Below are 12,017 nucleotides of genomic sequence, written 5' to 3'. Positions count from 1 at the left end.
TTCTGAACATATCAGATTTCAAAATTCATATCACATCATCGGAAAAAGTTTTGAAATATGAGACACATCATAAGACAGAACTATGCATTGTTTTCTAATGAGTGCATTCCAAGAGTCGCTTTTTATCCCTTAACCTCGATTAATCTCCAACAAAACTTTTAAATACACCCCTCATAAATGAACAAGCATACAAGTGGACTCGTCTATAAGGGGGTGAAAGGTCATCATCAGACAAATGGCGGAAGAAGAGGAAAGAGTTTTGGTAAGCATCGAAATTTGTCCTTTTTATGGTGTTTTGGGAGCTATTTGTGCATCTAGACTGGTTTGGGATTTAGAGTAGGGTTAGGGGAGTACAGGAAGTCAGTTCTACAAACCGATACTTTGGCACTCGCCCTTGAAACTCGGTTTAAACATGCGTAATTTTGTTGTTGTTTTCACAAGGTATTTTCTTGATAAAAGCCCTAGGTTTTCGTAGGTCGGAAAGAATTTACTGGCCTGACAGTCGAGGTGGGTGTGTGGGGTGGCACGTACATCTGGATTGTACAGGGGGTTATGGGTTAGCAGGGTTCTCCTCAGAATTTTTTAGTATAGTGGAGGGACTGGCAAAAATAACCCGCAACAACACGCTGCGCTTTCATGAAAATGGGTTCATTTTGCAATGACAGAGGGTGTCAAATACTACAAGTATAATATATTGTTGTGATTCCTTTGTTGTGAAGTGGCAAATGACTATTGTTTTGATCATTGCTCATTCACAAGTTTTTGCAGACAATGCTGACTGGAAAAGTGATGCCACTTGGCACAAAAATCTGTGAATTGTCATTAATTGTAGCAAAACTAACAAAGAAAATAGGGAAGAAACACACTAAATTTGAAAAATAGTATAGTGGAGCTGGCTGAGAGTATAGTGGAGGGCCTCCCTTATTCCACTCTCTGGGGAGAACCCTGCAAACGTATAACGTTACCTCTAAATCTCCCACCCCACCCCTCCACAATTGTTATTTAGAACAGGTTGTTTATGTTGTTGTTTTGTTTGTGTTCCAGCAGGAGGAGTTCAGGTGGCTGCTGCTGCATGAAGTCAATGCAGTGCTGCGGCAGCTGCAGACTGTGCTGCAGGTAACTGCTTATATTCCTTCATTCATTCATTCATTCAATCATCCATTCATTCCATCATTCAGTCATTCATTCATTTTTTCTCAAACTCATATATCACTTAAAGTTACTCATGTACTACTCGCTCATTGTAATAGTAACTTCTTGCATTCATCAATTCATTCTTTCATTCATCTAATCATCTAATCAGTCACACAATCACTCATTCATATTTCACTCTCACACATTCACTCACTCACTCACTCATTCACTTACCACTTTCTGCTATAGCCTAGTATAGGTAAGGAGGTTTGCTAAATACTGTTGATGAGATAAATACATATACAGGGCTCGAAATACTTTTTTCTGCATACCTGCACTCGTGCAGGTAACGTCGAAAATTACCTGCACCAGACAAATTTTACCTGCACCACTCTGAATTTAGGAAGTATGGATCATACTAAATTTGTTCAGGAACCATTGCTACTTTTTCTTTTATATAAATTATACTTTATAGGTGGTAACAGTCAATGCAGCTAATGACAACCCATACACACGTACATCATAGGACATTTATGTATAAAACCCAGTACATGGACCAGTGCAGGTTTGGTGCAGGTAGACACCAGAAATACCTGCACAGCACCAATTTTACCTGCACTAACCTGCATATGCAGGTGGTATTTCGAGCCCTGATATAGAATACAACACAGTGTGTTCAAGATCTAGGATTCTGCTCCCGGTCTCGCGATTTCTCGCACCATCAGTCACGTGGCTTTCGTGCACAATTCTCGCGTATGACGCGCGTCTGGTCATCACGTCATACGCCCATTTTTACCCGAGGTACCAGCCCAACCGCGGGTCGGATCGCCCGAAGGCCAAAGGCAAAAATACACCATGTTGTATTTTATTTATGTCATACCCACCTGAGAAAACCCCTGTTTTGATGCGAAATGCACCAGAAGTTGAACAAAAAAAGTGTTGCAACAGTAATCTTCCAACGTCCAAATCAGGTATTCGAACTTTCGATGGCGCCGCACTCGGCCCGCTCGAATCAGTTCGATTTAGTCAAATGGAGCCCGTGTGATACGCCTTTCGAACCTGTGCGATACGGAAGTTATGGCCCGGTCTGGAACACCTGTATGGAACGTTTTCACGTCGCAGGTATGACATGATGTTGAATATCATTGTTACAGGAGTGCAGCAAGTGGTTCCTGCTGCCTGGCTCAAGTGAGTACGCACATAAAAAACATAAGCTTGAGTCTTCTCCTTCTTTACTGTTCCATTGACTTTTGCTGATAAGGCCACACCAATTTAGTTTCTTGGTTCACGGATTCGCTCGCTCCTATTTTTTGGAAAAAAAAATAAAAATAAAAATTACGATTCAGCAAATTTTCACCATTACTGAAACCATTCACCAACTTTCTGGTGTAGCAAATTGGCCTTTATATTATAAGCTCCTTAAAGTGTGGGTACAGGTGCTGTTACTGTACAATAATAGTGTTTTTGTACTTTTTTCAAGCTGAAAACTTTTTTTCTTTATGTTTTGGATTAGCTGTTACCTTTACCCCAACCATTTTGCAATTTTTATTTTTATTTTTATTTCACCCTTTCGCTCCATATTTTTTTATGAAAAAATCCGTAAACCAAGAAATTAAATTGGTGTGGCCTAAGCCTCATATAGAAGAAGCTCTTTGCACTCGCTACCCTACAAAAGTATTTTTTAGGGTAGCGAGTGTAAAGAGACCCGGTAGAAATCGGATGGTACCCAGGCTAATATGGAATGTGATTATCATCAGTTGTGCATGGGCTAGTTACAACACAAGTCACGAGTGCCTAGCTCAAATAAACAAATGGAAATAAAGGAGAAAATGCTAGGGAATGTTAACAACTGATTTGTGTTTCCAAAACATAGAACAAGTGAATTTAGTAGGTTATTAGTACATGTAATAGTTATTATTATTTTCATGTGAACAAGGACATGTCACTTGGTGACTCAGGGTCCTCAATTTTGACTTGAGTCGAGTCTTGGTAGTTAGGCAACTTTTCACACTAAAAGGTTGTTCTGCCATAGAATGTACTCATGTTATTCTTGATATTGCGCTTTACTTATCATCAGTGCTTTGAGGTAGGCATTACTGGCCTTAAGCAATTACTGATAACTACTGACAACCTGATGAAGTTATTTACGGATGTTTGTGTTCTGTTTTCAGCGGAGTCCTGTCTTGTGAAAGCAGAGAAGTACCTCCTCACCAGCGCAACGTGAGTCACTTCTGGATCGAAAAACTGCAATTTTGTCATGCAAATGCAATTCAGAGTTACATAATGTTCACATAGCCTCCTTAGCAAATTCTACGTGTTTGACTTTTGTGGTTTATAATGTAATTTTTTAATATCAATATAATTACATTGTCCTTAATTTCTTATAGGCCTCAACAGAAAAAAACACCTGACTCAAAGAGCCTGCTAAGGATTTTTTTTTTTATTATGAACAAAAATACTTTGTAATGACTTACATCATGGTCATTTGCTGATTTTAGAACTGATAAAGTGAACACAATTGATATATGACTGTCATTGATGCCCCACATTGAAATTGTGCCTAAATCTCCTCTATTTGAAGTTGTGTTTGAAGTGCAGTCACTGCTTTGCTTCTGGTTGCCGTTTCTCTTATGCCAGATAAGGGAAGCACATAGATAAAGGGCTTACTATAGTTATATGATGTTTTCCTGTGTGTATGCAGGGGTGCTGACCATGTGAAGGCTGTGATCACCCTGTATGGAGACAACATCTGCACTGCAGTAAGTATGGAGACATGTGAGGGAGAAAAGGATAGGAAAGTTGAAGTGGTCTCAAACCAGATTAACTCACATAAGAGACTGTCTGAGGTAATCTTCAAGTGGACAGATGCTATGTGCAGTGTTTACAGGTTCATTGTACTGGGGACGTTCCCCTAGCTCTTCTAAACGAGCACAATGAACAGTGGATCAAGGATTTTCATCCCATCCTATGGACTGTGAGACCCTTCCCAGTAGTGTGCACATTTAGTGAGTGCTATCAGCTAGGATTCAAGCTCCCAACTTCTTGGTCTGAGTGAAGGAAGGGTTGCCCACTAGATTCTGGGGGCCCTGGCCTGGGTACCATCCTATATAGTCTACCGCCGGAGCTCGTTACCAGTACTCGCTATACCACAAATTAAAATATTTTGCCCTAGGCTTGTAAACTAAACAGAATGGCACCTAAGCTAGGTATGATCAGCCTGGTTTATAGATTATTTTTATCAATCAATCAAACTCAAAGAGCTGGGGGTCACCAGAACCAACTGGAGGGAGTACACCCAGGACAGATCAACCTGGCATGAACTGTCCATGTCTGTAGCCGCTATGCATCAGATTATGATGCCTGCGAATGATTGATTAATTGATTGATAATCAATCAACACACAAGACATCTTTTCACCCTGAACCATCTGCCCCTCCCACAGGACATGAGTGTGAAGATCCATCGTCACTCCACTCAGAACTTCCGCACCAGCTTCAGGGAGGGGCTGCAGTGGAAACTACAGGCTGTAAGTCTGTATCTTACTCAGGGCTCTAGCCAGCTCAAAATTTTTTTCCGTCAGCCAATGCCCATTGTTGCGAAAACTGCGAAAACACTTTCCACTGAGTTAGAGAGACTGAACTGAGATCTTGAAAAACGGGTTTTTAATGAGATTATCGTATGCAAAAGGAGACCAACACACAATATCAACAATCATAACAATAGCAAAACAAACAGTGTGTGGCTTTTACGGCCGTGGACGGCATCCCCGAGCCGCCTGTAGCTTCCACCAAGGATTCTTGTCTGTCAAGGTTGATGGATTGGTTTTAAATTTTTTCCGTCAGACGCAGCAAATTTCCGCCAATTGACGGAAAAATGGACGCTGGCTAGAGCCCTGATCTTACTATTATATGATTGTATCAATCAAAAGGAGACCACACACTTAGCGTTGGAGGTATTCAGAGTTTGATTGTAAGAAGACCAATATGGACTCTAGCTTATGGGCCCTTGAGAGAGGTTTTTTCCTATTCCAGTTACTTGAGTAGCTATACTCAGTACTAGTACTAGTATGTGGACATGGTCAATATTGGCTGACTGGGACCAAACCATATAGGTATATGTGAGACCAGACTTTTAATAGATTGGACTAGACTTCTGTGGGGGTTGTTGAACATGCTTGAGGTGTGGCTCTCCTCAAACATGAGAAAGAGAGAGAGAGAATGGTTTGTTTGTTTCACAGCCAACTTGCGGCTCGGAAGCCGAATTATCAGGCTTGTTTTCATTGTGTACAGCCACCTTATTGCTACTCACCAGAACATTGTAACGTAAGCAATACAAATAAGACGTGTAGCATGAATATCATTAATGGATAAATATTGCAGATTTGAGTGCAATGTCTAAAAGGCAAGTTAAAATAGGGTTAAAACTATACATATTAAAAGTCTGATCATGCTAAAACTGATTGACTTGTCCTACAAAGCTAAAAACAGATTGTCCTGGTGGAGTATATACGTAGAGTCTACAGTTCGTTCAATGATTTGATCATTGCTGGTATAGCGCTGGTTAGGTAGCGGTTAGTCCCAGTAGGTTGGCGGTATCGCGCAGAGTTACGGAGATGCTAGCCATGCCTCCTCTGCCCTATCTGAGAGGACATAACTTACCAAAGCTAGGTACACATTTTCACCTGATCATGTGACTGATCATGTGACTGATCATGTGACTTCCCCTCCCTTACAGATCGAGAATGCAGCCAATCATCTGCAGGCTGCACTCGATCATGTGACTGATCATGTGACTGATCATGTGACTTCCCTCCCTTACAGATCCAGAATGCAGCCAATCACCTTCAAGCTGCACTCGATCATGTGACCAGCATTGAGCAGGGCTACCTGTTCCAGACTGGGGAGGAGGTCGTAAAGGTCAGCACATGAACTCTGACCTTTGTGCATGATCTTCTTTTCATGAACCGTGTGCCCTGGTAGAATAACTCATATTCATTAGAATAGGATAAAAGAAAAAAATAGAAAGACCACTCTTTCTAAAATCTGCACTAGGGGCCACCTTTGCATATTTTATCTATCTGGTCATTGGACACTGATCTTGCATGGTCCCTTATATTATTTACCTATTCACCCAAGCACTGTCTATATGACCATTTTCCGAGTGGTTACATTAGACAAGTTTGGCTACAAAGTTTCATTAGCTGCAGCACTGATGCGATCCGCTAGGTGGCACTGTTGAGTAGCACCCTACAAACAGTTATGTTTATCCTGCTGTGTCCCCTAGGTGATGGATGACATCATGGGTCGGCTGAACCGAGGCCGGGACTGTCTGACCACACCCCGCAAGAGAACCCTGGAGGAGCTCTACTCCAGCAAAATCATGGTGAGGAGATAACAGAGATGTATGTGCCAATATTAAGCTGTGATTGCGTTTGATACAGGCATTCTATCCCAGTCTGTATTTTATGATATCACATTGTGCTTCTACTTGTTTCAGATAATGTAATTTGAATGTGCTTTGCATGTGACACTGTTCAAAATCAGATTGGAATCTATGTTCCTGAAATAATTTCTTTGATAGCACCAAATTTTCCAATCTTCCTGTTTGCATTAACATGTGGGTTTTCTTGGTTTGACTGGTATCATGGTTGGTACAGTTGGCACTGTGGGTTGTATTCTATATGTTTAGGAATGTTTTTTCATTGAAATTGTAACATTGCAATACAGACTAGGTCAAGATCCAACAAAATGCATCAGCATGACCCAACACTCAAAGACATTCTCTTTCACATCTTAAGTTGAGCAATAAACTCATTCATTCTTAACTTGCAGGACTATGTTTTAATTGAATAGAAAGATAAAGATGATTGTGTCTTGCTGTCTGTTTTCAGAAAATGTTTAGTCCAGCCCTTCCAAACGAGGTTATCGTGAGTTTCCACATCCATTGCCACAAGCTGGTGCTGGGGGCATACCAGGTACATCCCCTGCAGAGCAGCTCACAGAAGGTAGGGGGCTCTCATGTACCATGCCTAGACCTCATTCCATGCATTATATCTGTCTACTACATAGTCCATTTTAACAACTGTCTCTTGAACAATATGAAAGGCTTGAGGCTTGTTCCTAATGTTAGGGGCAATCCCCCGGGTCTTCATTTTTCTTCTTCTTACATTTTTCTTACAAAGTATTAATTATATTTTGATGTCAAAAGCACCTCATTCAAGCATTTTGTAGCAATTTCTAACTGGTAATTGGGAATGCCAAACATTCGGGGTGATGAGACCTCCAAAACAGAATCAGATGGTGGAAGAAGCATCCTGCATTGGCTTTATGGTTTCTCTCTTGGGACTTAACTTATATTTTTCTCCTCCTGTTCTGCAGCCCAAGACAACCCTGCCTGCCATCTACCACCCCACAGGATCAGTCTTGTGAGTCACAAACTTGTTTCCAAGGACAAGCTTTCTTCTGATTCATCCCATTTTATTTCTCCTGTTTTTTGACACACAACAGAAATTGAAAAAAATGTGATTTGCATTTCTTGATACGTTGATGAAGGTTAGATATCCAGATTAATAAGGTATGCCAGATAACAGTTACTCAGGCAACAGGATACTACAGATATTTGAAATGGTCAGACATTTCAGTCTGCTGTCTTTTGCGAAATCGTTTGACCATTTCCAACTTTTGTGCAGTTGTCCTAAATAACGGGACCTCCATCTAACAGGTCCTGTGGGCTAACATTGTAAAGATTGAGAGGAAATGAATGATCCACTATTAGCTTAATTCCTTTTACCTTACGATGTCAATCCATATTTCATGTGCATGTAAATAATCATGGACAATATTATTCCTTCCTACACCATACCATCAGACTAAATAATAAATCATTGACTGATGCTTAAGTGTTTTTTGTTTGTTTAGGCCACACCAATTTAATTTCTTGGTTCACGGATTCGCTCGCTCCTATTTTTTGGACAAAAAAATAAAAATAAAAATTACCACTCAGCAAATTTTCACCATTAATGAAACCATTCACCAACTTTCTGGTGAAGCAAATTGGCCTTTATATTATAAGCTCCTTAAAGTGTGGGTACAGGTGCTGTTACTGTACAATAATAGTGTTTTTGTACTTTTTTCAAGCTAAAAACTTTTTTTCTTTATGTTTTGGATTAGCCGTTACCTTTATCCCAACCATTTTATAATTTTTATTTTTATTTCGCCCTCTCGCTCCATATTTTTTATGAAAAAATCCGTGAACCAAGAAATTAAATTGGTGTGGCCTTATGTACTGTTCATGTCTTACCTGCTGTGTCTAGTTATTAAGTGATGTGATTTTACTCCATTCTGTAAGATCAACTGTATTCAGAGGTACTACTGCTCAGGGGTAACTCTGCAATGTTGATTTTGACGAATGAAGATTTTAAAGATTTCCCTTCTCCATGCTGTGCAGTGAGCTGGGGAGTCAGAAGTATGAAGTTGTCCAGTCAAACAAAGTGGAGGTGGCCGTCCCCTGGCTGAACGATGTCATCACATACTTCACTGTGGGGCTGCAGTTGTGCCAGCAACTTAAGGATAAGGTGGGTCAACTTTCAGTTTGTTTGTTTGCTTGTTTGTTTATTTGTATTGCATTTGGGATAAAATCATCAGGTTTGTGCTAAACAGTACAAGCTGCATATCTGGACAGATTTATTTGATCCATTCACACTGGGATAGACCCCTACTCTTTTTGACAAGTTTGAGCTTTAGATTTTTTACATGCTCAAGGTTTGGCAGTTCTCAAATGCAGGACCTTCATTTAACGTCCTATCAAAGGAACAGCGTAACTGAAGCTAGGCAGTCATTTTCACTTGAATGAAGAGGGGAAATACTGTCAAACAGGTGACGAGCTTTATCCTTAATTAGTTGATCACCATAAGGTCATTGTTGAAAAAATTACCAAAGATTTTAAACCAAAAATTTACCATGGGGCTTTAGTTGTGTCATCAACTGAATAAAAAGGTGGGATCTGTTGTTTATCTTAGAGCTATGATTTGTATGAATAGCCAAGTGGTTGAAGGCTAGTACACATGAGATGAAGAGGTCACAGGTATGTTTCATGGCCAGACTTATTGTCTTTGGGAAAGACACTCAACTTAACTTAAAGCATCAGAAAATCTTCAATTCATTATTTTCCAGTAGTTTACTCATTAAAAAGTTGATTTACGTCAATTTTTACATTAATCCGCCCAATATGACCCTGTAGACACGTTTGAACTTCGCGCTCTCCTCCCCTCTCCCGCCGCGCTGGCCGATGACGTAATGGCCTCGTTCTGATTGCCTGCGCGCTGACGTCACAAATCAGAATTGAAACTTCTGGCCATGCCAGCCATTTTGCTCGGTGAACCTCGGTCCCTTCGGCGGGAAATCACACCGCCATTCTGGAAGCCAGTCCGTTGTTGTTGACAATTAACTTCGTGGACCTGTAAGTCGCGTTGTGAGCTGTCTACGAAGCCATAGTCCCCGGGAGACTGAACATGATTATTAGCTTGTCTGCAGCGGGTGAACCGCGCGGCGACGGGACGAAATCAAAACAATGGTTTTTGGGGAGGTTCACGCACCGTGCCATTCTGGACTATTACAAGAGCGAGTTTGGGTCAGTTCTTACCTTCTCCTTTCCGAACAGCACAGTGATAATTACACGTAAGCTTCTACGAATTTTGGTTGAATTCACAGTTGTAGACCTCGTTTGTTCTACTGACAACATACCCTTGATCGCTACATATCGAACAACCCCCTTTTCGCGCCGAAACAGATAGCACCACAACTTGTACAGATCGTGCGAGTTACGCCTCGCCTCTCACTTTATTTTCTGTTTCTCGGGTAAATTATCTGGACTGGTCGGTTTTTCAATCATGTAGCTTTGGCGGAGATTGCTGGGGGTTCATTCAAAACAAATCACGGACTCTGAAACGAAGCCGACATTTCGCGCCATTCACAATGCCGGCCTGTGTTGTATGTAAAAACAACAATGCTGTATGTATGTTTCGGCGCGGAATGGGGATCGTTCGATATGTAGCGATCAAGGGTATGTTGTCAGAGAATGATTTTTTTTAATGTCCCTGCCAGTTGGACAATTGTGAATTCAACCAAAATTCGTGGAAGCTTACGTGTAATTATCGCTGTGCTGTCCGGAAAGGAGAAGGTAAGAACTGACCCGAACTCGCTCTTGTAATAGTCCAGAATGGCACGGTGCGTGAACCTCCCCCACCACCATTGTTTTGATTTTGTTCCGTCGCCGCGCGGTTCACACGCAGGCAAGCTTATTCATGTTCAGTCTCCCGGGGACTATGGCTTCGTAGACAGCTCACAATGCGACTTACAGGTCCACGAAAGTAATTTTCAATGACAACAAACTGAACTCCAGAATGGCGGGGTGATTATTTACCGCTGAGAGGACCGAGGTTCACCGAGCAAAATGGCTGGCTAGAAGTTTCGGATCCGTGACGTCATACAATCTCAGACGATCAGAACGAGGCCATTACGTCATCGGCCAGCGCGGCGGGGAGAGGAGGAGAGTGCGAAGTTCAAACGTGTCTACAGGTTCATATTAGGCGGATCAATGTAAAAATTGACGTACATCAACTTTTTAATGAGTAAACTACTGGAAAATAAAGAATTGAAAATTTTCTGATGCTGTCCTTTAACTTTCCTCACTCCACCCAGTGTAAAAATGGGTCCCTCACTTCATTTCATTAGGTAAAAGGTGGTGAGAGTAGAGCTCCGCCTTCCAAAACCGTGCCCTTTACACAGTGTAACACAGCCAACTGCCCCTACAGCCTCAAACGTCATGGGGCCTTTTCCAACCTAGAGTAGTACCGGCTAGACTGAACATGAATCTTTGTTTGTCGCCATATACTCTATCAGTTGAACTGAACATGTCCCTGCATTTGTCCCCACAGATTACGGTGTTCCAGCAGTACTGGAAAGACTGAAGAAGAGATATCCCATCATGCACTTGTGCTGTGTACTAGGTAACCTCAAAAACTGGTGCAATATTTTCAGAACTGTGTTTTTTTGTACCTTATTTGCTTATTTCTTCAAACATTCTTTTGACAGTATTAGTTAGTACCATAAAGGTAAATGCACTATTTCTTACACAGAGTAAAATGCTTGCCAACAAGAATATAGTCGGTTGTCTAACCTTTCTCAAGTTGGAATGACCCAAAACCCATGTCATATGACCTCAATGGAAGTGTGACATCAGCAACTGGTCAAAGGTTAAAGTGTGGTTGATAGTGTTTGTAGTACAGTAGAAGCCAGTTAATTGCACAATGGATAATCGCACACTTCTGTTGATTGCACGAAATCCCCAAATCCCGTAGTGGTGCAGTCCAGCTTAATATTATAATAATAACTTTGCTTTGTTGCACCATTTGGATAATTGCACGAAATGCACTGGTAAATGGGGTGTGCAATTAAGCGGCTTCTACTGTACGATGAAATGTTTTTTCACTGAAGAAGAACGACGGAGGTCGTTTGAAACGTCTGAAGTAAATTTGATTTATCCAGAAGTAGAGATTCAACTTTCATCTTTTCATTATATTCCTGGATGTATAATCTTCACAAACGGATGAAATGTTGTGTTTTTCCCATTTATGCAAATATGTGGAAAGCATTCCTGCTGCAAAACCTGTGCAAATTATGTTGTACACCTTTCACAAGACACAATGTCATGTTCCCTATGCCAAGATGACTTACACCAAAATCTTTTGATGAAAGGTTTAGAAAGTGGACTTTTTGTTCATCTTACGTTTAAGTGCTTCCATGAATGCTCAATGTTTTAAGGCAAGCAGGTGTTTGTCACATGCTCCTTATACCCCCCTAACTTTAGGCGAAAATCGATCGGAC

General features: G+C 41.1%; 1 protein-coding gene across 1 annotated transcript; it reads left to right on the top strand.

The window, feature by feature from the left end:
* Positions 1-180: 180 nt before the first annotated feature.
* Positions 181-11,286, top strand: LOC118426286 (protein rogdi homolog). Its single transcript, XM_035835587.1, has 12 exons — positions 181-262; positions 1,045-1,116; positions 2,289-2,322; positions 3,306-3,354; positions 3,836-3,893; positions 4,577-4,660; positions 5,955-6,050; positions 6,418-6,516; positions 7,025-7,138; positions 7,512-7,558; positions 8,581-8,707; positions 11,069-11,286. Exons 1-12 carry the CDS (start codon positions 236-238, stop codon positions 11,099-11,101), a joined length of 840 nt encoding a protein of 279 aa, XP_035691480.1. The 5' UTR covers positions 181-235; the 3' UTR covers positions 11,102-11,286.
* The last annotated feature ends 731 nt before the right edge of the window (positions 11,287-12,017 follow it).

This window comes from Branchiostoma floridae, chromosome 11 (assembly GCF_000003815.2).
Source record: "Branchiostoma floridae strain S238N-H82 chromosome 11, Bfl_VNyyK, whole genome shotgun sequence".
Classification (NCBI taxonomy): Eukaryota; Metazoa; Chordata; class Leptocardii; order Amphioxiformes; family Branchiostomatidae; genus Branchiostoma; species Branchiostoma floridae.
This window is presented reverse-complemented; position numbering and strand designations above follow the sequence as displayed.